We start from the raw sequence: 27,235 nt of genomic DNA, 5'->3' as shown, positions 1-27,235 counted from the left end.
TCTACAAATAAACAGCTAACGTATTGAACCCTGTGTGTGACTCTGGACTTTTAGCATCCTTCCCTGAGCCCAGGCTCCTGGCAGAGGCTTCTGACCTCTCTTGGAACCTGCCCCCTGTCATTCTGTTTGGTCAGGTTGTCTACCCTCTGGGTCTGAGCCCCTTCATCTGTAAAATGGGGAGAATTGTGGGGACCGGCAAAATTCTTCCTGAACCTGAGGCGCCTTTAATATTACCACACCTCTGGCCCCTGCCTTCAGGGTGGGGACCCCTGTTCTCTGTGTGTCAGATGGGGGCTACCTTGTCAGGTCCTTGACAATGTCTGCTTTCAGCTCGTCTGTTATTTTCTCTTTCTTTCTTTCTGTTGCCTGAATGAGTCTTTTGTTCTGCAGAAAGCTAAGAGGAAAAGGTATAATTGATTCCTAAGTGCAAAAGGAGGGTAGAAGTGCTGTGTTCCAAGGGCGGGCTGGGTGCCCTGACGAAGGAAAGATGCCGGGAGTGAGAGACCCAGAGACGCGATTAAAGCCCAAGCAGCTGCAGGGACTGGCGGGACAAAGGGAGGGAGGGGGAGGAGCCTGGGCGCGGAGCAAGTTTATGGGGAAAGTTGAGCACTGCGCGGAGCCGGGCGGTGGCTGGGGCGGGCGGGAGGGCCAGACCCCGATTTCCCTGCTGCTCCTCAGGTGGCCTGGTGAGTGGGCAAGTGAAGCCAAGGCCGCGGCCGGTGGAGGGACTCTCGAATTTATGGGAGGAGACTTGGGGGGTTCGAATTTATGGGAGGAGACTTGGGGGGTTCATAGAACCCCGGAGGGGGCCAACAAAGGGCTGGCCACAGACTGAGCAATCACCAAAGCTGGAGGGGACAGAGGGCTGGAATGGGGCTAATGGGAGGAGACAGAGATGGATGAAAAAGGACTAGAAGTCTGGACACAGGAGGGAGTCCGGTGCGGGGCTGGATCCCGGGGGCTGTGTTGGGGGAGGGATTTGAGGGGTGATGCCAGAGGGGGCGGGTCTCTAGGTAGCAAGTGTGGGTTCTCCTTGCCCGGGGTTATTCCTGGCTTGTCCCAGAAAGGGGCTGTCGGGCTTGTTGGAGGGGCTGTGGCCCATGGTTGCGGCTGTGATCTGAAGGGGTGAGTCCAGACTCCCAGTTGATTAGGAACCTGGGGCCTGGGAAGGAACTCAGAAGCTCCATGTTTGTATCTTTCGGTATCTTTATGTCGCAGAGTTTTTTTTCTCTCTCTCCAGCTCCACCCTCTCAATCTCCTCTGGGTGCAGAGGGAGTTGGAAAGCCGGCACGGGGGAGTAGGGGGTGTCCAGGGAGCTGAGCCTCATCAGCAACCCCACGTCTCCCCCAGCTCTTCACACACTGGGGTCTGCCCTGTGCTGAGAGCACTTCGGAAGGGGCGAGAGATGCCTGAGTTTTGACTTGTACTCATGACAAAGTCGTTCCTGTAGTTGACCTCCCTGGGTTCAGTAGCCTGTGCCCTGTCTGACCCCCATTCCCTCCTTATGGAGGCCCCTTGTGGCCTCAGAATGGGGCTCTTCATCCCTATCTGTCACAGGCAGAGGAGCTCATGAGGAAGCTAAGGAAGCCAGGGGCCAGCCGATGTCCACCTCAGTGGCACATGAGCGGATGGGTCCTTCTACAGGGTCTTGCCTTTCTCCTCTCCCCTTCTAAACCCCTGAGGCTCAGGTAGAAACTGCAGGTGGGGGCCGGGGAAGCTGACAGGAGTAGTTGTGGACCACCAGGAAGATCTGGGTATAGAGAGCACATGCCCCCCCCACCCCCCAGGCTTCCACTCCTGGAATGAGCTGCAGCAGCAGGAGAGAAGGCTCTACCCTCTCCTTAGACTCCCCTCCTTCCCCCCTCATTTCCCTTCTAGACGCTGACAGAGGCAAAAATCTGCTAACTCAGGGGGCAGACTCAACCAGGGCTACGAGCAGGCCTGGGGGATGACCCCCCGATCTCAAACCAGCGCCTTCCACGGCTGCACGGCTGTCTCAAACTGTCTCTGCCTCTGTGCCTGGCCCTTGCCCTGTCCCTCGCTAGCATCACCCTTACCTGTGCCACATGGGCCCTCTGTCTCCTACCAGGACCATGCGCCTCTGGGGGCCTCGGAGCCTGGGGGTGGCTCTGGGAGTCTTCATGACCATCGGATTTGCCCTCCAGCTCTGGGGGGGCCCCTTCCACAGGAGGTGAGTTCCCATCTTGTCCCAATGCCTTATAGATGCCCCCCATTTGCTCCGCCCCATACCACCTAGGTCTGTGACTCTTGGGGACTCTGAGGAGGTTCCATGTCCTCTGTCCTTGCTCCACAAGATGCCCGCCCACCTGCTGGTGAGGGACAGGAAAATTCCCTTCCCATCTCTCCCCAGGCTACCGGGCCTGCAGCTCCGACAGCCCTTGGCCCCATCCCCGGGATCGGCTGTTTCATCCTGCCTGCCCCGGCAGCGACTTGTGTTCCTGAAGACGCATAAATCTGGGAGCAGCTCTGTGCTGAACCTGCTTCATCGCTACGGGGACCGACACGGGCTGCGCTTTGCCCTCCCTGCCCGCTACCAGTTCGGCTACCCAAGGCTTTTCCAGGCCTCTCGGGTCAAAGGCTACCGCCCTCAGGGTGGAGGTACCAAGCCCCCCTTCCACATCCTCTGTCATCACATGAGGTTCAACCTGAAAGAGGTGAGGGGTGTAAGAGGGGATGGGTGGGATTGGAGAGACGTGGGCTTGGGCTTGTGGCCAAGACCACCAGGGGAGGAGGCCCCAGGCCTGGGGGTTCCCAGGTACCCCTTCACCCAAAAATTGGGCATGGGAGCCACAGAGATTCCTGTTCTCCTCTCCTCAGCTGTCCCTTGCCTAGTAGTTTCTGGGAGCCAAAGTCCTGCCTTCTCCCATCTAGAGCTTTCCAGTCTCTTTCCTTGACCAATTTACCCCACTGATATCAGTGCCCTGACAACTCTGACCCCCCAGACTCTCACTCTTCTTGGCCCCTTCTACCGACATTACCAGGGCCCTTGCTCAGCCACTGCCTTCTGACCATCTTCCTCTGCCAGATACGGAGAATCAGCTACATGCCAAGCCCTAGCCTGGTCCTGACCCCCTCCTCCCCAGTTCTAAAGGGGAAGATGTGTGCATGCACTCACGTACTCATCCATACACACCCAGGAACCTGAGAGCTCTTGGGCAAACAAAATCAATGTGCAAATGAAAATATACAGGGAAGGAACTTTTATTGAATACTTACTGTCTGCTGGGTACTAAGCTTACCATCACCTTGCCAGAAAGGCATTATAAATGTCTCCATTACACAGATGAGGTCAGGTTTCAGAGAGGCTAAGTGACTGGCCTCCTTAACAGAAAGCGGCAGAGCTAGGATTTGAACTCAGGTCCATCTGCTCCCAAGTCAAAGGGCCTTCCCTGGCATGTGTGCATGTGTATGTGTGTTTATATTTGGAACTGTGAGGAGAATATTCACCAAAAGAAGCAGGGCTTTCTGGTGAAGTGGTTTTTAAGGAAAGGGTGGACACAACTTTGTAGTAAGAAGAATATCAGGTATTTTAGAGGGAGCAGAATATCAGCAAAGGTGTGGTGGTCCCGGTGGTGGTGGCAGTCCTGGTGTGTGTCTGTGTGTGTATGTGTGTGTGTCCTATTAAGCTGGAGCTGGAGAAAGCAGCTGAGGGTCATGAGTATCATCTAAAGGGCAGTGAGGGGTCACTGCTGGAGTGAGGTGATGACAATGATCTTTCAGGCAGGTGTCTCTGGTTTTTGACCTTTGACCTTCATTGTCATCACCATTCAGTGAGTACCTACCATGTTCCATGCACTTCCACATTCAAGGTAAGTGTTAACCCAGATTTATAGATGGAGGAACAATGGCTCTGAGAAGTTCAATAACTTGTCTAAAGTTACACAACTGGTAAATGGCTGAACTGGGATTTTATTGCAGGTTCACCTGATGCCACAGACTGTTCTCTGTACTGTTCTTCCCTGCCTTCAAAGAGACACTCAGTTTACAAGCTGTGCTCTGCAGGCATGCCCACATTAGCAGAGCAGATTGGAGGACAACGTGTGAGGGCGTCAGGTTTAGTGATAAGCCATATTCAGAGGCAGAAACCCTTTGGGGAACCCAGGGGCTGGGTCCTGATGTGGATCTGCTGCAGGACCATCCTAGGGTGCGGCTCAGTCCAATTCCCACCATCTTTCTTGCTGAGAAGTAGAATCGTATGTCCCAGGCCTCAGGGTAGCACCCTACCAAGTGTCCATAGCTCCCCAGTGCCCAGTCCAGGGGTGTCCTTTACTTTCCAAGATGCCTAAGAACCCCAGAAGTACCCTATCCTTTGGCCATCCTGGGCTTAGCCTGCCTACCTGATGCCTATACTTGAGACAGCATTATGGTTGGTCCCTCTCCTCCCTCTTTGCTGCCAGTGACCACTCCCCCCCCCCACACCCCCACCTGGAGGAGGCCTGAGACTAGTTCCTTTCTTGAAGCTGTGACCAAGAGTCCCAGGGTAGGCACCTAAGAGGTTTTTGTTGGAGAAGTGAAGACAAAGTTTGATTCTTAAAGATTTTACTGACCAAAGCCATACAGAGAGGCCCAAAGAAATTAATGTTCTTGAGTAGCTTCCCATGTTCCAGGTTCCTTCATACCCTTTATCTCATGTACCTTCATAATCAGTGGGAAGCTACGTCCCCATTTTTCAGATGAGCAAATTGAGTCTCAGGGATGTTAAGTAACTTGCCCAAGGTGTTAGTGTAGGAAGCTGGGGGTTTCCAGCAAAGCCCAGAAATCTCCAGGAGTTGAGGAGTCTAGGGGATCCACTGGCAATGGGCTTGCTTAGTTCCTTCCTGGCCCAGTTCTTTCTCCCTATGCCTGTTTTCTCTCCTCTGCAGGTACTTCAGGTCATGCCTTCTGACAGCTTCTTCTTTTCCATTGTCCGAGACCCAGCAGCTCTGGCCCGCTCTGCTTTCTCCTACTATAAATCCACCTCATCGGCCTTCCGCAAGGCGCCATCCTTGGCTGCCTTCCTGGCCAATCCTCGAGCCTTCTACCGACCTGGGGCCCATGGGGACCACTATGCACGCAACTTGCTCTGGTTTGACTTTGGCCTCCCCTTCCCCCCAGAGATGAAGACCAAGAGAGGTAATACGCATCCACCTAGAGACCCCAGCCTCCCACAGCTGAATGTTTTGCCTTCTGGCACTGGCCCCCGAGCCCACCATCCCCTAGATCCCAATGCTGTCTTCCATCCTGCTCCCACAGTTGCTGGTGGTCACAGCCAGACATCCAGCCCTTCCTCTTTAGATTTGGGATCTTCGTCCTTCATCCAGTGGAGTCTGGCCTGGCTGGACTCTGTCTTTGATCTGGTCTTGGTGGCCGAGTACTTTGATGAGTCATTGGTTCTACTGGCAGATGCCCTGTGCTGGGGTCTAGATGATGTGGTGGGCTTCATGCACAACGCCCAAGCTGGAGGTGAGCAGGGCAGAGGCCCTGTCAGCAATGGTGGACTGACCGCTGAGGACAGGGAGCTGACTGCACGGGCCAGAGCCTGGAACCACCTGGACTGGGCTCTCTATGTTCACTTCAACCACAGTCTGTGGGCACGAATAAATCAATATGGCCAGAGCCGACTGGAGAGTGCCGTGGCAGAGCTCCGGGCTCGCCGAGAGGCCCTGGCTAAACATTGTCTAGAGGGGGGTGAGGCTTTAGACCCCAAATATATCACTGACCGACGGTTCCGCCCTTTCCAGTTTGGGTCAGGTAAGGTTTTGGGCTATGTACTTCGGAGTGGACTGAGCCTCACAGACCAGGAGGAGTGTGAGCGTCTGGCTACCCCTGAGCTACAGTACAAGGACAAGCTAGATGCCAAGCAGTTTCCCCCAACAGTCTCTCTGCCCCTTAAGACTTCAAGGATACTCTCCCCCTAGGCATCAAACCACTAAGTCTTAGGCTGAAGAGCAGTGAAGCTAGAGGGCACACATGATTGAGTATGGGGGGGCCAGATGCCATTTCTGCTTCCCTCTGAAAGCATGTCTGTGCCCTGGAGGTTGAATGAAACTTTGCACAGATGTGGGGACCAAGTCTTTCAGCCTGTGCAAAGCATTCCAGGCATTCAGCTCCTTGCAGTACCCCCTCCCCGCCCATTTTGCCCCTTCCCCTTTCCAACCCCCTGGCAGGTCCCTATAGCACTCTCAAAGAGCCCCCGGAGGAGAAAATCATGGAGTAAGCCAGAAAAAATTTGGAACGTGTGGGCTGGAATAATGCGTCCATTTCTCTATGAATTATTTGGTTCTGGACTATGCTCATTTCACTATGAAATGTTTGTTGAATAAATAATTTGAACCTTTGACTTGCTTTGCATCTTCCTGGGAGAAGTGGAGTTGGAGGGGGTTCTTTTAATATTTCTTCTCTAAGAAATCTGTCTTGTAGTCTCTCCTAAACCCTTCTTACTGCAGCCTAACCCCAGCCGGACCCCGCCTCTCCCCCCGCCACAGCGGTCCGGTCACCCACAAATTCCGGGGCCTCAGAGGCCACGCCCCTTCCTTTCCGCTTCCGGTTTCTCGCCAGTCAATCGGCCCAGCAGTCCGGTTCCGGCCCTGTCGGGTCTCGGTTCCGGGTTCGTTGCCCCGGTTCCCGGCCCCGGCTGGTCTCCCGGGCCGGCCCGGCCGCGCGCAGCACCCGTTGGGTGTCGGGACTCCCGGGCCCCGCCCCAGCGGCCCCCTGGCCCTCCGCCGGCCCCGGCCCACCTCGCCCCCCGCCCGCGCCGTCCTCGCCGCCCCATGGAGTCCCAATGTGACTACTCCATGTATTTCCCGGCGGTGCCGCTGCCGCCGCGCGCGGAGCTGGCGGGGGACCCGGGCCGGTACCGGGCGCTGCCCCGGCGCAACCATCTCTACCTGGGGGAGACTGTCCGCTTCCTGCTGGTGCTGCGTTGCCGGGGAGGCGCGGGGTCCGGCGCCGGGGGCGGCCCGGGCTTGGGCTCCCGAGGGGCCTGGGCAGAACTGGCAACGGCCCTGGCCGCCCTGGCCTCGGTCAGCGCCGGAGGCGGGGCGCCCGGGGGCGGTGGCTCCGCAGACCAGGATCCCGAACCCCCAGGGGGCGGGGATCCTGGCGGTGGGGCGTTGTTTCGAGGCTGCAGCCCCCTCCTCACCCACGGTCCGGGCCCTGCTACCTCAGGGGGAGCGACCACGGTGAGGAGCTTGGGGTGACACGGCACAGGGCGGAGGGGCGGTTTGCTGGGCTCCAGAGACAGGAGGGGATGGACGCTGGGGGCCTGAAGGAGGCAGATGACGGAGGAGAGCGGAGGCCAAGAAGAACGGAGAACATCACATCTTAAAGGGAACGCCGCAGGCTGCCTCTTTGACTCTCCCGCCCTCTTACTCCTTTCACAAACCCCAGCTGCCTGTGGAGGAACCAATTGTGTCCACAGATGAGGTCATCTTCCCACTCACCGTTTCACTGGATAGGCTGCCCCCAGGGACACCTAAGGCCAAGGTAAGATTGGCAAGGGGTGGGGCTGTTGTCCTAATTCAGACTCCTTTTCTAAGGCTGGGCTGGCTGTCTCTCGTCTTGACCGAGGTCCTGTGTCCCTTGTGCTCAGATTGTAGTGACTGTGTGGAAACGGGAGGTTGAGGCACCAGAGGTCAGAGATCAAGGCTACTTGCGCTTGCTGCAGACCCGATCTCCGGGGGAGACCTTCCGGGGGGAGCAGAGCGCTTTCAAGGCCCAAGGTGGGGAAAATGCAGAGAGGAAACGCTGGAGTCTGGAATTTGGGGGACAGAGTGGAGGGGTAATACTGGCAAGTGCATGATCTGGGGAGCAGAGTAAGATTAGAACTGTGGGTTGGAGGTGAGGTCCGTGCCCAGCTCATCAGTTCTTGCCTGGGCCCTCTCCTGCAGTGAGCACCCTGCTGACTCTGCTGCCCCCTCCGGTTCTGAAATGCCGCCAGTTCACTGTGGCTGGAAAACACTTGACAGTGCTCAAGGGTGAGCAGATCTGTGGCTCAGGTCTTTGGTAGCAGCAAGGGCACTGACTGGGTGGCAGTTACTCTGGGCACACTGGTGGGGATCGGTCCAATTTTGGAGGGGTAAAGTCGGGGCTTGAGGGGTCCAGGTACTCTTAGCTGAGCTGAGCTGGTTACCTCCAACAGTGCTGAACAGCTCCTCCCAGGAGGAAATTTCCATCTGGGATATCCGTATTCTCCCAAACTTCAATGCTAGTTATCTACCTGTCATGCCCGACGGCTCAGTGCTGCTGGTGGACAATGTCTGGTGAGGTCCTGAGGAGGGGGCAGGGCTGCAAAGTGGGGATGGGGGCAGGGCCAAGAGCTCTGGCATGAAAAGATCAAGCTCTGTCCCTCTTTCTGCTGAACTAGTCACCAATCTGGGGAAGTCTCCATGGGCTCCTTCTGCCGGCTCCCTGGTACCTCTGGCTGCTTCCCCTGCCCGCTTAGTGCCCTGGAGGAACACAACTTCCTGTTTCAGCTGAGAGGGGGTGAGCAACCTCCTCAAGGGGCCAAGGAGGTGAGTATAAGAGGCTGGTATGCTCGAAGAGCAAGGTTAAGAAAAAGCAGTGGGAGGGAAAGGCCAGGGGGTGACAAAAGATGGAAGGGGACCTCAGATACACATGGTGTTTCCTTTTGTCTCTCCTACAGGGCCTAGAAGTTCCCCTGATTGCTGTGGTTCAGTGGTCTACCCCAAAGCTGCCCTTCACCCAGAGCATCTACACCCACTACCGGTGAGTTTGTGGGACTCCCCGCTGGGCATCGTCCTGTTCACCTATTTGGCAATAGACGCCCCGCTTCCCTCTCTCACTGCTTCTAGCCTGCCCAGCATCCGCCTGGACCGCCCATGCTTTGTGATGACTGCCTCTTGTGAGTCCCCTGTTCGGACTTACGAGCGATTCACGGTCACCTACACACTGCTCAACAATCTCCAAGACTTCCTTGCTGTGAGGCTTGTGTGGACCCCAGAGCACGCACAGGCTGGTAGGTGGGCTGTCAGGCTCTGGGACCTTGTCCCAAAAGAGGAGGGGAAAGGAAGTCATGGAGGTGGGTGGCTTGTGGCAGGCTACCTCGGCTTTGTACCATGGTGGTCTCCACAGTGTCCCCGATGGAAAGCTTACAGAAGCAGCGGGACAGTGATTTTAAGGGCACTGACCCTGGATCTGGGCTCCCCGGTATATTTGATTTCTACCTCTCCCATTCACTAGCTGTGTGACCTTAGGTAGGCTACTTAATCTCTCTGAGCCTCACTCCGATCCCTCTTCTCTAAAATGGGGGAAATAATATCTCATGGGGTTGTTATGGTGATTTAACGGTTAACATAAGTGAAATGGTTAGAATAGACCTCAGCACACAGTAAGTATTAGCTGTTGTTACTTATAAAGTTCAGCAAAAGATGACATACTCAGTTTGCTGCACAGAGGGGCTCTGAGGAGCAAATGAGACTGTGTTCATGAAAGCCCTGTGTGAACAGAGGAGCACCGTACAGATGTGTTTAGTGGTGGCTGTTTCTGTGTCCCTCCCCCCCCCCCCCCCGCCCCTGCAGGAAAGCAGCTGTGTGAGGAGGAGCGCCGGGCCATGCAGGCTGCCCTGGACTCTGTTGTCTGCCACACGCCCCTCAACAACCTAGGCTTTTCCCGGAAGGGCAGCGCGCTCACCTTCAGTGTGGCCTTCCAGGCTCTGAGGACGGGGCTCTTCGAGGTGGGCTGGGGAGGGGCTGGACTGCGTGATGGGCTATGCAGAGTGTCGGGGTGGGAGGAGTCAGCCACCAGCCTCTGTGGACGAAACACCACGGGTGGTACTAAACAGCGGGGGTGGAGGGAAGGTGGAACTTCGATCCCACACTGGCGGGGCAAGTGGGGAACTTGATTGGAAAGGAAGGCTGGGGCCCGGAGGCCGAGCTGGAATGCTGACTTGTGTCTCCCCGCTCCAGCTGAGCCAGCACATGAAACTGAAGCTGCAGTTCACGGCCAGTGTGTCCCACCCTCCGCCCGAGGCCCGGCCCCTCTCTCGAAAGAGCAGCCCCAGCAGCCCTGCTGTCCGGGACCTGGTGGAGAGACACCAGGCCAGCCTGGGCCGCTCTCAGTCCTTCTCTCACCAACAGCCCTCCCGCAGCCACCTCATGAGGTATGGACACATGGGAGGGGGTGCCACTGGACTCAGTAGAGGCCGGAGTTGGAGCGGGAGCAGGAAAGGGTCCCCGGGGTCCGACCGGAGCCCACAGCCTCTGCCTTCCCCCAGGTCGGGCAGCGTGATGGAGCGCAGGGCCATCACGCCCCCTGTGGCCTCCCCTGTGGGCCGCCCCCTCTACCTGCCCCCGGACAAGGCTGTGCTTTCTCTGGACAAGATTGCCAAGCGTGAGTGCAAGGTCCTGGTGGTGGAGCCTGTCAAGTAGCACCGTGCGGGCTCTCCTCCCTCTTACACTCCCAGAAACCGAAAGCCCCTGGAGGGGGTCCTCGCTCCAGACTGTGCCTCCCCTGGGATGCCTCCCACCGTGGATAAGGAGGCCCAACAGGGCCGCCTGTCTGTGTCTGCTGATGAGGGACGAGGAAAGAAGCTGTGAAATGGGCGGGTATGGCTACAGCACTAAGCCAACAGTATTTCTCCGACTCCCTGGGGGGGCTGGCCCCACCCCGAAGCCAGGGCAGGGGCTCCAAGAGTTCCCTTGCCCCCCGCCCTGTACCCTGGTTCTAAGTTTACAAAGTGTATTCCTTGTTCCTATTAAGTTGTCCCTCCTGCCTCTGATATTCCCTCCCTCCCTCCTCCCACCCACCCGCAGGGCTGAGATTAGAGGGTGGTGATGGTAAAGGGACCCCGACAATGACCCTCCTGTCTCCGGGGAAAGGGGAGATAGCCAGGTGGCCTCCTCCTGCCCCTCATGTTTACGTTTGCAGCCTGAAGCACTTTAAGTTGTGTGGGGTTTTCTTTTCTTTCTTTTCTTTTTTTTTTTTTTTTGATCTGTCTGTTCCTGTAACTTATTCTCCAACTACTGCTTCCAACTGAAATAAGACTATTAAATGCCTGTTCAGGAGGGAGAAGAATGACTTTCGTTTGTGTGTTGGCGGCAGGAGCAGAGGCCCCAGGGGCTCAGAGTGGTTCCCTTCAGCATGCACACCAAGTAGCTCCCCTCAGCTCCCTTCCTACCATACTATTCTCTGATTGCCAGTTTTATATGCCCAGGTGCTTTGCCCCACCCCTCTGGGCCCACATACACGACTGTCTCCCTAGAAGACAGAAGACAGACTTAGGGTGTATCCCTCCCTCCCCCATCACACCCTCTCATACACACATCCCTGGGCCTGGGAACATCAGACTCATGTTTATTAGGAGGGAGGGAGGGAAGAGGGAGATCCCCTTGCCCTCACTCTCCTTGACACAGTGCAAAGTTCCCAAGCCTCTGCCCTTCCAGGTAGGGGTGGGGAAGTGGGTGAGCAGAAAGCCTTAGTTCTAGCAGCAAGCCAAGAAAGAGGTGGAGGAGGTTTGCGTCTTCCTCATCACAGAGGCCCATGGACCCAATCCACCTCTGCCCCTTGCCCTCTGGCAGGCTCAGACGTCAACAGGCTCCCGGCCTCGGTTCTGCCTCTTCACCACAAATACCCTCTGTCCTGACACGGTCACCAGCAGCGTGTGTTCTCCAAAGACCACTGGAAAGGAGACACACCTTCCCCCGCCCGGGAGAGGGAAGGGAGCACAGAGTTAGTGGGGTACAACGGCCTCTACAGGGTCACACAAGCTGGTGGGATCAAAAGCCAAAGGCATTCGATAGTTCAAGGCTCAGAGATTTGAAGATAGGAGGGCTCCATTACGTCCCCTTCCCTCTCTTGCTTTCTCATAGTTCTGATGCAGGGGTGAATCCCAAAGGGCCCAGGGACCCCAGGGGGAGATGGTGGGAGGTTGGCAGGAGACAGCCGTTTTCTCCCCCCAGCCCTCAGAAGACAAGCCTCTGGGAGCAACCCCCACCCCCTCCCACCACCACCACCAGGGGGGCAGGGGCTGAGGCTCACCCGACAGGCGCTTGAAGGGTATGCTCGTGCTGTGGTGCAGCCGGAAACCACAGGCCGTGCTGACCAGCTCAGAGATGGCACTGGCTGCCTGCTCGTCATTCTCTAGATCCCCAGATGACTGCATGCAGAGGGAAGAGGAAGGATGGCAGAGATTAGGGAAAAGAATTGGGAAAGAATTCCAGAACAGTCACTTTGGCTCTAGCATTTGTAACCTCTCCCTCTCAGCTTTCCAGTACCCCTAAGGTTACCCCCATTTTTGGAAAAATAAACCTGAAACTTTCCTATGATATTGTTGCCCCTCTTGATGCCATCTTGTTTCTCATCCTTACAAAATGGGGCTTCGCCCAGTGAGCAGTGACTCTCATTCTTTACTGACCATTCTTTCCTAATCGCTGAAACTTGATTTCTCCCTCTCTCCCCACTTACTGATAAAACTACATACTCAAACATCTATGCCCACCCACCCACCACTGACAGGTTCAGGGACCCCTCCAGAGCTCTTTTCCTCAGTCTTTCTACTTGTTGCCCTGTCTGCAGAATCTGAAACATAAAGGAACATCCTCTTTGTCCTTGGCCCCTCCCTCCTACCTAGCCCTTGGGTAATGATGTGACTGTGGCCTAGGCTTCCTCTTTTCTGCTGACTGTCTCAATTTCCTCTCCCAACCTCCTCAACATGGACCTCCCAACTAGGTCATGTTCAGGCCCTTTGCTCTCTTGGACATTCTGTACCTCTGTTTTCTCATCTGTAAATTGGGACAAGTTCCTATCCATGGGCCCGTTGTGAGGATTACACTGAGATATTGGTGAGATGCTCAGAACAGCTCCTGGCAATATATACTAACTGCTATCATTCTATATCAAAATGTCTAAAGTCAAGTCATCAAAATTCTCCTTACCTCACCCCCTCCCCAATCAACTTCATTTCTTAATTTCCTGTTTGTTAAGGCACCATCATTCTAGGCTTGGGTTCAGTCTTACTAGATGGAGAAGTATCCCCTCTATTATCTATCTCTAGTCATTACCAAGATACATTGATTCTTCCTTCAAAATTTCTTCTCTCCTTGCTCCTCCTCACTGCCACCAGACCTGTCTCATACCTAGATTTTCGCAGCAGTTCCCCCTACTTCTGAATCCCACCCCTTCCAGCTGTCTTCACACCTAATAGAATAATTTTGCTCAACTATTTCCTTAGCTCACATTTCTGTTCGAAACCCTTCAAAGCTCCCATTACCCTCAAGATTAACCCAAATGTGTCAACCCAGCCTTGAAAGTCCTCCACAATGAGATCCTTCCTTACCATATCTTCTTCCAAACCTTTCCAAATCTTTTCAACACAAACCCACCACTCCAACCCTGAGTACTCTCCTTTTCTGCCTGTTCACAACCATCCATCCTTTAAGCCCAGCTGAATTCTTACCTCCTCCAAGAGTCTCCTTGTTATAATGTAAGTTACAACACAAGGGTTGAATCCTTCATTTTCTGGTCTCCTTCACTAGTCTTTACCACTTGCATTGCTTTCAACTTTTATCCTTAAGCCTTGGCTCACCAGCTCCATTAAAAACTTCTAGAGAGCTTAACACTATATTGTACTATGAAACAAAATTCAAAGCCTCTTAAATAAATACCAAATAAAGACATATTCGAGAAAACTTGGATAATATCAGTTATCAACAATCCTGTAAGTAGTTGTCTTTGTTAAAGTCATTAAACCTCTTTTAACTCAGAAGTTACCAGACTATGATTCCAGGATTTATTTGATTAGTTACTGAAAGCTTACTATCTGCCAAGCATGATAGCTAAGACCTAGAATACAGACAACTTAGGCTAAACCGGGCGATATTAAAAGGGATCACGGGGCCATGTGCCCTTGCCCAGAACGCACCGCCAGCACTGCGCCTTCACTCAGCACCAGATAGCCAAGCTGGTCTGGGATTCGCTCCAACCCCTGGGTCAGTGCAGAAGTCTAGTGGGTAAAGATGCAATTAGTGAGAAGCATGCCAGGATGGCCCTAGATGCCCTTCACTTGCAACCCCAAGTCTCCCTTGACAAGGCCCCCCCCTCCCCAAACCTCTTTCCCAGCTAGGTCTCTTCCAGACCCTGTTCCTCTACAAAGCCTTCAACACTGATCATGCCGAGCTTCCCACCTTCTCACCCTCTGACCCTGGACTCCCTTGGCCTCCGCAGCACCACTGTTCCCTTCCCCCACCCCGCCCCATCTCCAATTCCCCCGGTGGGCCGCCCCACCCCCGCAGACTACTCCCCAGCTCCCATACACCCTCGCACGGACCCCTCTTCAACCCTCTACGTCGCCTCCCCTCCCATCTCCATTCTCTCTGCGTCCGGGGTGGATAGGAGGTAAGGGCGGAGTACAGGCCCAAGTGGGGGGAACCGAAGAGATTGGGAAACAGGGATGCAGAACCCCTAGCGCGTACTCCCGCGCATGCGTCCTCACTCACCATCGCAGCCTTAGGTGCTGGGGGCGCTCCCTATCAGATAGGTAGCTTCCGGCTCCAGACCCAGGTCACGTGCTTCCACCAGGCGGTCCCCTCCAGCTTTGCGCCTCAGGATTTTAGCCCCGCCCCCAAAGTGTGGATTGGAACACGAGTACATCATCAGCCTTAATCTACCAGTGCGTAGCGCTGCTTCCCGAAGACGCAAGCGGATTGGTCGCAGGCCCTCCTTCACAGCCCTCTCCCCGCCCATCAGCCCCAGAGCTCGAGGGGAGGGGGCGTGTCGGCGGAGGGAGGGGCCTGGAGGGGCGGGACCGGAGGGAGGAGGGCGGGCTGAGGGTGTGCGCCTGCGCGCAGAGGGGCCGACATTCCCTTTGGGCGAAGCTACCCGCCAGTGAGACTATGAGTGAGAGAATAAAGTGAAGTGACGTGAAATGCACGTGAAGAGCTAGTCAAAGGCTACTCTTATCCCTACTCCAGGAAACTATCCCTTTAAGACAGGGATTTGTTCCCAAAATGGCTTTTCCTCCCGGGATTCTGTGAGGAACGTTGTGACGGTGAGTTGGGTCCCTCGCCTCCTCCCCTCAGGCGAGGCAGCCGCGAAGCTGAATATTCTCTGCCGGGAAAAATTAGAAACAGTACTCTGAAGTCGTTTCTTTAATACCTGAGTGTCACCTCGATTACTTTTGTTTTCATTTAAATAGTTTCCAGACCCGCAATATCAGTATGACTGAGAAAGTGTTGGTGAGGTAAATTGAAGGTTGATTCTAGAAATAATAAGTCCTAGTTGGTGAAGGTGTGGAGAAATTGGCGTCCTTGTGCAGTGCTGATGGGGCTGTGAAATGCAGCAGCTGCTGTGGAAAACCCATCCGTGGTTCCTGGAAAAGTTCAATTAGAGTTATTCTAGGAGCAGCTCCACTCCTAGATGGACTCGAGAGAATTGGAAACATGTCCACCCAAAACACTTGCACACCTATGTTCATAGCAGCGTTAGTCCGCCCAAGGACGGAAACCACCCAAATATCCATAAACTCAGCAACAGGTAAATAAAACGGTGGTATATCCATACAACAGACTCTCATCCGGCTGTAAAAAGGAATGAAGTATTGATAAGTCCTACAACATGGATAAACCTTGAAAACATTAAGCCAAGTGAAAGCCATCAGATACCCAAGGCCACACAGACTAGGATTCTATTTACGTGAGATGTCTAGACTAGGCAAATCCATAGAAACAAGAAGCAGATCAGTGGTTGCCAGGGGCTGAGGGGAGGGGGAAATGGGGAGTGACTCCTAATTGGTGATGAAAATGTTCTAGGATGATAGAGTGATGACAGTTACACAGACTGTAAATGTAGTAAAACCACTGAATTGCACACTTTAAAGCAGTGAATGTTACTGTATGTGAATTATATCTCAACAAAATAAAACAGTACTGTTGCTTGAGGAGAAGTTTCATTAGAGAAGATGGATGGATGTCTTTTTTTTTAATGAAGTATGTTTGTTTATTTTTTTTAGAGAGAGAGAGTGCGCACACATGAGTGGGGGAGGAGGGGCAGAGGGAGAAAGAATCCCAAGAGGCTCCACACTCAGCACAGAGCCCAACATGGGGCTCAATCCCACGACCCTGAGATAATGACCTGAACCAAAATCAAGAGATGGATGCCTAACCAGCTGAACCACCCAGATGCCCCAAAATAAGGTATGTTTATAACATAAGTTGGGAGGAGGATGTAGAGACAGTTACGTGGAGTTGCTTAATTTGCAAAGGCTCCCGTTGGCCTTAAATATTGATGACACTTCGTAGCATCATTTTCTTTAACTTACTCTTCAGAGCATTTTTATCCATACACTTACCTATCCCTCTTATTAACCACGCTGTAATAGTATCCCTGTTTTGCGGATGAGGAAGTGCAAATTTAAGAGAGGTTGAGCCCTGCTCACAGGCACACTAGCTGGCAAGTGGCAGAGCCAGATTCCAATCTAAGTTTGCTGGCACTGAGTCGGATGCTTTTCCCATTGCTCCATCAGCCAACTACAGTTATTATTACTTTTTAAAGCTACATTTAAGGGGCGCCTGGGTGGCTCAGTCGTTAAGCGTCTGCCTTCGGCTCAGGTCATGATCCCGGGGTCCTGGGATCGAGCCCCACGTCGGGCTCCCTGCTCGGCGGGAAGCCTGCTTCTCTCTCTCCCACTCCCTCTGCTTGTGTTCCCTCTCTCGCTGTGTCTCTCTCGGTCAAATAAATAAATAAAATCTTTAAAAAAAAAAAAAAAGCTACATTTAAGTTTACCCCAGAAATTCCCTGTTTTTATTTTACTTAACACAGAGGAGCCCTTCACAGGACACTGTTCATCAGCCATCAGAATTGTTTCATTTTCACAAATCATACTACTCATGTAGTGAGCAAAGTTTCTCATTCTTTCATTCAACCAGTGTTTATTGAGCACCTTCTGTGTACCAGACACTCTTCTTGGAATTGGAGATATTATCTATCTATCTATCTCAAAACGATAAAGATCAAGGGAATGATTTTTAAAAGTTGGAATAGTGGTTACTTCTGGGATTGAGAGGGGGATGGGATAGAAAGAGATACAAAGGGTTTCAAAGTATTGATAATTGCTATAGTCTGAATGCTTATGTGTCCCCACCCCCAAATTCACATATTGACCCGGATCCCTATTTTGATGATATTTGGAGGTTGGGACTTTGGGAAGTGCCTGGAAACTACACATTCCTTTATTTTCCCCTAACTTGACCCCTCCCAACATACACACTTTGTCCCACCAGGATCTAAGGGGCTCATATCTCTAGTGTAGCACTTACTGCACTTCACTGCTACTCTTTGTTTGCCTGCATAGCTCACTTACAAGCTGAGCAGTACGGGGGTCAGGGCTGTGATGTTTTCAACATTTTATTCCCAAAGATAATGACTATTACCCTTCAAAAAGTGCTGGTTGAATGGATGTTTCAGGGTTAAGAGCCAGGAAGGGCAGAGTGGGGGTTGGGAAGTGTGTTGATGGTTGTATATAATTTAGACTGTTGTTTGACCAAACCACTGGGTCCCGTAGCCTAGCCAAGTTGACACGTAAAATGAACCATCACAACCACAAAACCCAGAGAGGCTGGTGCCCCTTTGCTGTGATGGTCTCTGTGGCAGCATTCATACCTGGGCCTGTAGTTGTGGGTAATCCTTTCCCACTGGTTTTCCCCTGCCTCCACCCAGGAGTATTATGGGATAATTGAGCAAAGGGGAAGGAATGTGCTTTGTAAGTACATATTTTGGGGGAAGCACTGGTGAGCCAGAAGGGGAGGAGGCATTTGAGTGTCTGGGGCCTGGCAGCCTGTGAGTGCTGGGAGCCCATGTAATGTTGGAGAGTCCACTTCCTTGGTTCTCTGTGGCCAAGAGGCGACAAAGCCCATCTAACACATGCAGGCTCTCTCAAAGCTCAGGCCACCCCATTTCTCAAATTTAGTAGTATGTGAAAAACCAAAAAGAAGCAAAAACAGGGTTCCAAAATTGTGGCACGATTGAAATGGTTACATTTAACAGATGAATGCTTTTAACACAGGGATATTACAAAGCTTTATGATTTTGACAGTCTTACAATAATTGCCAGGTTTACAAAGTTAATCTGTGAGGCAGGATGCTGTAATGAGACACCAGTTAAGTTGTAATCTGAAAAGTCTCCTTCCTTTCTTGTGGGCTTGTCTCTGACTGAATATATAACCAACCCCCTTTAGAGGGAACATTCAAAACCTACATTTGAGGCTTTCGTGAATGTGAAGCCCAGGCAAAAAGTCCCTCTCCGCCTGGGCTAGGCTCCAGATACAGCTTTAACATGCCTGAATTTCTGGTTATTTTTATGATCTTAAGGAGGGGGTCCCAGACAGAATTAATAATGTGGTCATGAGTCACATCCTCAGCCCTGGCCTCATACTTTTTTTCCAGTTATAGATTCACACTCAACTGAAGTTATAATTCCTTCTAGGATTTAAGTTTTTCCTCTAGGGCTAGAAGGGATGAATTCATTCATTATTGAAAGCTATGATTCTATGCCAGCCACTGTTCTAGAGGCTGTGGGTAGAACAAAGATCTCTACCCTCATGGAGCTTATACTCTAGTGGATGGAGACAGAAAACAAGCAATACATATAAAAGGAAAATTAAGTAGTGTGTTAGAAGATGATAAGTGATATGGGGAAAAAATCATCAAGGTAAATGGGGGCCAGAGTGTGGAGGTAAGAGAGGACATGCTACAGTATTAAATAGGGTGGTCATGGTAGGTCTCTCTGAGGAGACATTGAGAAGACTCAGGCAAAGACTGAAAGGAGGTGAGGGAGTCAACCTGGAGGAAACCTGGGAGAGAGTATCCATGGCAGAGGTAACTATCACAAAGACTCAGTGTGTGTGTGTATGAATGTGCATGAGTGATATACTTGAGAATCAGCAAAAAAGCCAATGTGGCTGAAACTGAATGATCAAGGGGAGAGTAGTAGGAGAAAAGTTCAGGGAGGTAATGGAGGCCAGATGATGTACAGCTGTGTAGGAATTTGGTTTTTCCTCTGAGTTAGTTGTTGTCAACCTTTCACCCCCCATTATTATGCCCCTTAGGAGACTCTTTAGATTTTATTTCCTAATTGCTACCCTCTCATAAAATTTTAATACCATAGACATAACTTGTATTTGTTTATGTACTGTGGCCTTCGGAGGGCCACAAACCATTGTAATATCCAAAAATTTTTTTTACCCCCGATCCCTAAGAAACAGCTTTCATTCCCTTGGAGATGATATTGCTCCTGTTGAGAATGCATACTGAGTGAAATAGGGAGTCACCAGGGAGTTTAAACAGAGAAATAACATGATCTCATTATTAAAAGGATCATTCTGGCTGTTAGGTTGAGAAAAGACTGTAGGAAGGTAAGTGTGGAAGCAACAAGCAAGACCAATTAGGTAAGAGATTATGGTGACATAGACCAGGGTGGTAGTAGTGGAGATATTGAGAGGGAGTAAGATTATAAATACATTTTGGGGCGCCTGGGTGGCTCAGTTGGTTAAGCAACTGCCTTCGGCTCAGGTCATGATCCTGGAGTCCTGGGATCGAGTCCCGCATCGGGCTCCCTGCTCGGCAGGGAGTCTGCTTCTCCCTCTGACCCTCCTCCCTCTCATGCTCTCTGTCTCTCATTCTCTCTCTCTCAAATAAATAAATAAAATCTTAAAAAAAAAAAAAAAAAGATTATAAATACATTTTGAAGGTAAAACCAATAAGATTTCCTGATGCATTGAATGTAGGATATGAGAAAAAAAACAAAGCAATAAGAATGATTTTGTTTTTGCCCTGAGGCACTGGAAGGATGGCATTATCATCAACTTAGATGGGAAAAGCTAAGGATAGAGTAGTTTATTTAGAGGGCAGTTGGTGGTGGTGGAAATAGAGTTCATTTTTCCCCACATCTATCTGTTATGTATGCAAGTGGAGATTTTGAATAGGTAGTTACGAGTCTGGAATTCAGGAAAGAGTTCTGTGCTAGAAATATAAATTTGGGAGCTATTGGTAGATGGATGGTCCTTAAAGCCACGAGACTGGATGAGCTCAACAAGGGAGTAAGTGTAAATAGAGAAGAGAATCAGGATCTGATCCCTGGGCCATGTCAACATCAAGAGCTTGTAAGAAGAGAAGAAATCAGCGAAGAAGTCTGAGAAGGAACAATCGGTGAGGTCAGAGGAAACCAGGAAAGTGAGGTGTCCTGGAAAACAAGTGAAGAGCATGTATCAGGAAGGAGGTGACCAGCTGGTGCAGACACTGCTGATGGGTGCTGAGAACCTTCAGCAGGTGACTGATTGTTGGATTATATACGATAAAGGTCATTGATAACTTCAAGAAGGGCAGTGTCAGTGGAATGGTCACAACAAAGTCTGATTATAACAAGATTAATAGAGAATGGGAGTGGAGAAATCCATGACACTGAGTAAAGTCATCTACTTTTAAAGGTTTTACTGCAAAGGGATCGAAGAAATGGGGCAGTAGCTGGTAGAAGGGCCGGATACATCAGTGATCAGAACAGACCTCGGTCATCAGTTGGGTCAAGGGAGGGTTTTATCAAAATGAGAGAATAAAAGCATAGCTGTGTGCTGATAGGAATAACTTAGAAAAGAGGGGGGAAATGGTGATGTAAGAGAGAGCAAGGAGAATTTCTGAAGCGATAGCCTTGTGAAGGTGAGGAAGGATGGAGTCTAGTGAAGGATTGTCTTTATACAAATATAGATGGTTCATCCATGGCAACTGATGGGCCGATTATATGGACACAGATTCCGATGGCTAGATAGAAATGGGGGTGGGGAAGTCTGTGAAATTTTTTCAGAAATGGGAACCACAGTCACTGCCTGAGAGAGAGGAGGAGATGACATATTTGGAGTTTGAGGACAGAGGCCCAGGTGTGAAATGGTCAGCCCAGAATGAGTGACTGAAGGAGGGTGGATGACAGTGTTATCGATGGAGAGCAGCTTACAGAAGTGAAAGGCTGTATAGTGTTGACAAGTTCATCTACATGGATTTTCAAATTGCTGAGTGTTAGGACAGGTAAGAAATTGGAGAGAGTGACACTGAGCCAGGAGCTGACATTGTTTAGGAATGAGGGGGAAGGACATGTCAGCTGGCAGATAGCAGGAGCAACTTACAATGGGATCGGAAAGGCCCTGAACAGTTATTAGCTTGAGTCCCATTCCTGGTCAAGAAGTGGAGCTGGGAGTGCAGCAGGTGAGGGTGGGCAAAGGTGGCCTCAGAGGAGTGGCACGCTGAACCAGAAGGCCAAGGCCCAGGGGCAGCCAGTCAGCAACAAGTGACAAAGCTGACTGGGAGCTAGAGTAAGGAGGGGCTCTTCTGCTTTCATTAGAGGGTGAGTGTGTACTGGTTGGGGCAGGCATTTGTATTCAAAGGATCCTGATAGTAAGGTGGAGATGTGTAGATTCCCAGAGCTGCTAGTGCACATGATCCCATAGGGCCTGATCGCTAGGAGTCCTGTTGGCACCACTGTGAACTTTTAAATAACATTTTCTTGGTTTGTGGAGTAATAGCCCTGTATTACTTGTATTTGAAAATATCAATTCATCCTCATCCTCTGTTCAGCCCCTAAAACCTCAGTTCAGGGCTGTTACTAGAATTTAGCCCTTGCCTTGCAAACCAAGATCATGTTCATAAACTGGGGCCATATTTTCTCAAAATTTAGCAAAACAAAATCAAATAAAATTCAGGCTCACAAACCCAATATCATCTTTTTCCCAGCTAGCCCTCCTTCTCCTTTATCCCCACGTCTCTTTCCATAAAACCACCCACAAGGGATAAGGCAGCCAAATTTGGTGACCCTTTCCTCTCCTCAAATAAATGACAGTGTAGCCACTGCAAAAAGAAGAAAGACCTCGGCAAGTCTTGTCAGACAGTGGGAAGAGGGGAAGGGTGGGAGACCAGGAAGGGGCTAAGATGGGGATGGGATGGTAATGTGAACCCAGAGGGGTATATGCTGGAGCATGGGGTTTAACAAAATTCCAAATCAACGCATAGACAGAGGGGGTTGGGCCCATCAAGGAGATCTTTCCTTGGTTGGATATGGGAGAGAGTCTTTTCTGATTTTGGCTTTTCCCTCAAAAAGTCCTCCCGGGGCGCCTGGGTGGCTCAGTCTGTTAAGCATCTGCCTTCAGCTCAGGTCATGATCCCAGGGTCCTGGGATAAAGTCCCAGCTCCCTGCTCAGCTGGGGATCTGCTTCTCCCTCTCCCTTAGTCACTCCCCCTGCACAAGAACCTGACCATGCTGGCACTCTGATCTGGGACTTCCAGCCTCCAGAACTAAGTTTCTGTTGTTTATGAGCCACCCAGTCTGTGGTATTTTGTTACAGCGGCCACAACCGAGACACCCTCTTTAGTCTCTTTTTACAACATTGCATTTATTTTTTTATTTTTTTAAAGATTTTTTATTTATTTATCTGAGAGAGAGAATGGGAGACAGAGAGCATGAGAGGGGGAGGATCAGAGGGAGAAGCAGACTCCCCGCTGAGCGGGGAGCCCGATGCGGGACTCGATCCCGGGACTCCGGGATCATGACCTGAGCCGAAGGCAGTTGCTTAACCAACTGAGCCACCCAGGCGCCCCTACAACATTGCATTTATGATGTAACCTTTTACCCGTTTTTGTTTCAAATTTATTAAAATTTTCCTTTCTACTTCCAATATCCATTGGATATTGGATACCTTCAACATCCATTTCTACTAAATTTTTTTTTTTTTTAAGATTTTTTTTTTTTTTATTTGACAGAGAGAGAGACAGCAAGAGAGGGAGCACAAGCAGGGGGAGTGGGAGAGGGAGAAGCAGGCTTCCCGCTGAGCAGGGAGCCTGATGCGGGACTGATCCCAGGACTCTGGGATCATGACCTGAGCTGAAGGCAGATGCTTAACCTGAGCCACCCAGGCGCCCCTCTACTAAATATTTTAAATACTTCAGATAGTTCACAGACCTCACTGTGGGATCCCAACTGCCTCATTTCCTGTACTGCCTGGGTCAGTTCCTGTGTATTGTGCCAGTCCTGTCCATATTACCGTTGCCTTTCATCAGGGCTGACTTCGTGGGTGCTCAAACTGCACAGTCACACAGAGCCCCGTGCTCAGAAGGGCCTGTGCTGGGTTTAATGCTCTGCCATCCCCATTTTGAAATTCGTAATAATCTTTGAACAAGGGGCCCCATGTTTTCATGTTGCACTGCATTGAGACCACTCAATGATCCTGCCAGCCCACTCCCGAGACCACAACAAAAACAAAACCAGAAACCCCTGAGCTGGGTTGTTAAATCCAAACTCCCTAGTCAGGTTTAAAAACATCCCTGATGTGGCTGTAACCTTCCATTCTAACTGCATTTTCTGCCTCTGCCTTTCTGGGATTACCCATGTTTCTCTCTGTGCGTGTGGCCCTTCTATCTGGGATGCTCTTCTCTCCCTCCTCTGCCTATCTGTGAACTATTTCATCCTTCAAGGCCCTCTTCAAACCACCACTTCCTCTGTGAAGACTTCCTGTGCCCAGATTTTGTCGCAGGGTCCTCTGTGCCATTCTAGTACTTAGACATCATACTGCAGCTACTGGTCTACGAGCCTGGTTCCCCACTTTAGCTGTGAGCTCTTCAAAGAACCCTAGCAGTGTGCCTGACCCAACTGTTGATCAATGTTTGCAGAATGAATAAATGAACAGAGGTGAGGAGGTAGAAAATGGGAAGGAGAAGAGGCAGAAAAGGAAGAAAATCTAACAAGTAGTCAAAGGAGGCAGGAGAGCAAAAGAAGAAATTAGAGAGGAAAAAAATTGCCTCCTTCAGAATTTATAAAGTGTATTTTATATCTTCAGAACATTTGCAGGTTATATTTATCAACACCACTACTTTGTAATGCAAATAAGGTAGATATGATTAATTTAGTTACAGAAGAAACAGGTGAAGCAAGTTATACAAGATGCATAGTAAGTGGCTGGATAGTAACAGTAAGTATGACCTGAATCCAGGGTGGTGTGTGGGGGGGGGGGAAGTGGTGGTACATTATCTATTTCTTTTCAGAGAAAAGGAGAAAAAAGATAAAAGGAGAAGCCCCCCCACCGCCGCCGCCAAAAACAAGAAAGGAAAAAAAAAATTTGAGAAGGGGTGGGATAGGTTTTATTTCTATGCTTTTCTTTTTAAGTCCTTAGTCACATTTAGCTCCTCAACCGTGCAATACTAGAGGGTGGATTTGATGTTTGTTTTGAAGAAATGAAGGCATAGGTGTAAGGGGGGAAGGAAACAGGTTGAGTTTGCGGGTTAAAATAGTGACATCTGATTCTCTTTTCATCTGGACTAGAGACAGCTTGGGATAGTGCAGACTGGAACCCAAAAGTTTCAAAAATGGAGAGGGGATGATGGGAGCATGATAGGTTTTGTGTAAGGTCTCTAGATTATACTGTATCCCAAGGGCAAAGGGATAGAGGAGGTTTGTTGATGACGACAGTTAACATTTCAAACTTATTTTATTTTTTTAAAGATTTTTTTTTTAAGTAAACTCTTCACCGAACATAGAGCTTGAACTCACAACCCTGAGATTAAGGGTCCCACAGTCCACCAACTGAGCCAGCCAGGTGCCCCTTTAAACTTATTTTAAAAACCAAAAAATACATAAGCATTATAGAAAAATTAGGAAATACACATATGCAAAAAAGAAGAAAATAAAAGTTATCCACAATCTATCATTCAGAGATACTATTAGCATTTGGAATCATTCAACTGTGTACACATATATTCAACTACCCATTTAAAATAGCTGCCTCAGGGCGCCTGGGTGGCTCAGTCGGTTAAATGTCTGCCTTCAGCTCAGGTCATGATCCCAGGGTCCTGGGATCGAGCCCCACATCGGGCTCCCTGCTCAGTGGGAAGCCTGCTTCTCCCTCTCCCACTCCCCCTGCTTGTGTTCCCTCTCTCGCTGGGTCTCTCTCTGTCAAATAAATAAATAAAATCTTAAAAAAATAAAATAGCTACCTCTTAGGATGCCTGGATGGCTCAGTTGTTAAGTGTCTGCCTTCGGCTCAGGTCATGATCCCAGGGTCCTGGGATTGAGTCCCACATCAGGCTCCTTGCTCAGTGGGAAGCCTGTTTCTCTCTCTGCCTGCTGCTCCCCCTGCTTGTGCTCTCTCTCGCTCTGACAAATAAATAAATAAAATCTTTAAAATAGCTACCTTGGGGCACCTGAGTGGCTCAGTCCTTAAGCGTCTGCCTTCGGCTCAGGTCGTGATCCCAGGGTCCTGGGATCGAGCCCCACATCGGTCGCCCTGCTCCGTGGGAAGCCTGGTTCTCCCTCTCCCACTCCCGCTGCTTGTGTTCCCTCTCTCACGGTGTCTCTCTCTGTCAAATAAATAAATAAAATCTTTTAAAAAAATAAAAAAATAAAATAGCTACCTCATATTCAATCACATAATTTATGTAATTTAATAATTTCATATTGTACACCTGGGTATTTAAATTGGTTTCAATTTTCATTTTTAAACAGCATGCACTGAAAATTCTTGTGCACATCCAGGATGATTTCCTTGGGATAACTTTCTAGAAGGAACATTTTAAAGAATGGCATTTGTGGTGCCTGGGTGGCTCAGTTGGTTAAGCATCTGCCTTTGACTCAGGTCATGATCTTAGGGTCCTGGGATCGAGCCCTGCATTGGGGCTCCCTGCTCAGCAGGGAGTCTGCTTCTCCCTTTCCCTTTGCCCCTCCCCCCTCTCTTGCATGCTCTCTGTGTGTCTCTCTCTCAAATAAATAAATAAATCTTTAAAAAACATAAAAATAAAATAAAAGATGGCAGTCTACAGTGTAGAGTAGTGGCTAAAGCATGGATTAAAAACACTTACTTGCTATGTTATTTAGTTACATCATTTAGTTTCTCTGTATCTCTGTTTGTACATCTGTAAAATGAGGGTGATAGCACACTGCTCCATAGGGCTGCTGTGAGGATTAAAAGAACTAATAACACACTTAGCCTAGTGTCTGAACATGATAAGAGCTCAATAAATGTGAGCTATTATTATTGCCAGACAGTTTTTTCAAAAAGTTGCACAAATTACAGAGCACCCTATACTAGGATACACTGTCACTAGAATTAACGTTGGATATTATCATTCTTTTAAGTTAGTGATTCTCAACCTTGTCTGTACATTGGAATCATGTGGGGAACCTTTTTTTTTTTTTTTTAAGATTTTATTTATTTTTATGTCAGAGAGAGAGAGAGAAAGAGAGTACAAGCAGGGGGAATGGCAGGCAGAGGGAGAAGCAGGCTCCCTGCTGAGCAAGGAGCCCGATGAGGGACTTGATCACAGTTTCCTGGGATCGTGACCTGAGCCCAAGGCAGACGCTTAACCAGCTGAGCCACCCAAGTGTCCTCATGTGGAGAACCTTAAAAAATACTGATACCCTGGTCCCATTCCCAAAGATTCTGATTTAATTGGTCTGGGATGTGCCCTTGGGCATTGGAATTATTGAGGCTTCCCAGGTGATTCTGATGTACAGATAAGTGAATTATCACTGTTTTATTTCCTCTTTGATGGAAAAAAAAATATCGATGGTGCTAGCAGCTGGGGGGAGGGTGAGTGAGGAGTAACTGCTTTTAATGGGTACTAGGTTTCCTTTTGGGGTGATGGAAATTTTTGGAACTAGATAGATGTGGTAGTTACATAACATTGTGAATGTACTAAATGCCACTGAATTGCTTACTTTAAAATGATTAATTTTGGTGTTACGTGAATTTCACCCCAGTAAGAAAATTAACAGAGAAATATTATGTCTTTATTTCTTTTAATTTTAATTTCTTTATTTACAATTATGATTCAGAATTTATATGTTTAGTAACCATTAGGGTGATTTTTCTTTCATTCATTTTCTTAGGCTTGTCTATTGCCTACTTTTCTGCTAGGATGTTCATTTTACTGTTTGCAGGAGCTCTTAGAATGTTAACCTTTGTCTGACAAAGGTTTTAAATATTTTTCCAGTTTGTTTTTTGTCTTTTAATTTATTCATGTGTTTTTTTATGTATATAAGTTAAATGTTTTTCTTGTAATTAAGCTGTCAGGGGTTTTTTGTGATTTTTATCCTTTGGTGTCAGGCTTATAAAGCACACTCCCCCCCACACACACTAGAAAAAGAGCAAACTAAACCTAGAGAGAGCAGAAGGAAGGAAATAATAAAGAATAGAGTGGAGATAACCAAAGTAGAGAATACAAAAATAATAGAGAAAATCCATTAAACCAAAAGTTG

General features: G+C 49.8%; 3 protein-coding genes across 7 annotated transcripts; 2 read left to right on the top strand and 1 right to left on the bottom strand.

Annotated features, from left to right (window-relative positions):
- The first annotated feature begins 597 nt into the window (after window positions 1–597).
- GAL3ST4 (galactose-3-O-sulfotransferase 4) lies at window positions 598–6,337 on the top strand. 3 transcript variants are annotated; one of them, XM_032431198.1, is made up of 5 exons: window positions 636–686; window positions 1,879–2,191; window positions 2,372–2,675; window positions 4,884–5,133; window positions 5,254–6,337. In XM_032431198.1, the coding sequence occupies exons 2-5, from the start codon at window positions 2,067–2,069 to the stop codon at window positions 5,916–5,918; spliced, it is 1,344 nt and encodes a 447-aa protein (XP_032287089.1). In that variant the 5' UTR covers window positions 636–686; window positions 1,879–2,066; the 3' UTR covers window positions 5,919–6,337. The 3 variants fall into 3 exon arrangements, with proteins under 3 accessions (XP_032287088.1, XP_032287089.1, XP_032287087.1); XM_032431197.1 differs by having other exon boundaries at window positions 598–686; window positions 4,884–6,337; XM_032431196.1 differs by lacking the exon at window positions 636–686 and adding an exon at window positions 1,067–1,125 and having other exon boundaries at window positions 4,884–6,337.
- Window positions 6,338–6,510: 173 nt separating this feature from the next.
- Window positions 6,511–11,027, top strand: MAP11 (microtubule associated protein 11). Of its 2 annotated transcripts, XM_032431121.1 has the most exons (11): window positions 6,521–7,181; window positions 7,390–7,485; window positions 7,592–7,721; window positions 7,890–7,976; window positions 8,141–8,261; window positions 8,366–8,513; window positions 8,645–8,727; window positions 8,814–8,977; window positions 9,540–9,694; window positions 9,927–10,120; window positions 10,235–11,027. In XM_032431121.1, exons 1-11 carry the CDS (start codon window positions 6,771–6,773, stop codon window positions 10,386–10,388), a joined length of 1,743 nt encoding a protein of 580 aa, XP_032287012.1. In that variant the 5' UTR covers window positions 6,521–6,770; the 3' UTR covers window positions 10,389–11,027. The 2 variants fall into 2 exon arrangements, with proteins under 2 accessions (XP_032287013.1, XP_032287012.1); XM_032431122.1 differs by lacking the exon at window positions 7,890–7,976 and having other exon boundaries at window positions 6,511–7,181.
- LAMTOR4 (late endosomal/lysosomal adaptor, MAPK and MTOR activator 4) lies at window positions 10,880–14,665 on the bottom strand. 2 transcript variants are annotated; one of them, XM_032431123.1, is made up of 4 exons: window positions 14,454–14,665; window positions 13,880–13,960; window positions 11,998–12,115; window positions 10,880–11,637 (listed from the first exon to the last, which is right to left on the bottom strand). In XM_032431123.1, the coding sequence occupies exons 1-4, from the start codon at window positions 14,454–14,456 to the stop codon at window positions 11,540–11,542; spliced, it is 300 nt and encodes a 99-aa protein (XP_032287014.1). In that variant the 5' UTR covers window positions 14,457–14,665; the 3' UTR covers window positions 10,880–11,539. The 2 variants fall into 2 exon arrangements, with proteins under 2 accessions (XP_032287014.1, XP_032287015.1); XM_032431124.1 differs by having other exon boundaries at window positions 10,880–11,654; window positions 14,454–14,562.
- Between the last annotated feature and the right edge of the window lie 12,570 nt (window positions 14,666–27,235).

The sequence above is a fragment of the Phoca vitulina genome, unplaced genomic scaffold, assembly GCF_004348235.1.
Source record: "Phoca vitulina isolate PV1807 unplaced genomic scaffold, GSC_HSeal_1.0 scaffold45, whole genome shotgun sequence".
NCBI classification, from domain to species: Eukaryota; Metazoa; Chordata; class Mammalia; order Carnivora; family Phocidae; genus Phoca; species Phoca vitulina.
This window is presented reverse-complemented; position numbering and strand designations above follow the sequence as displayed.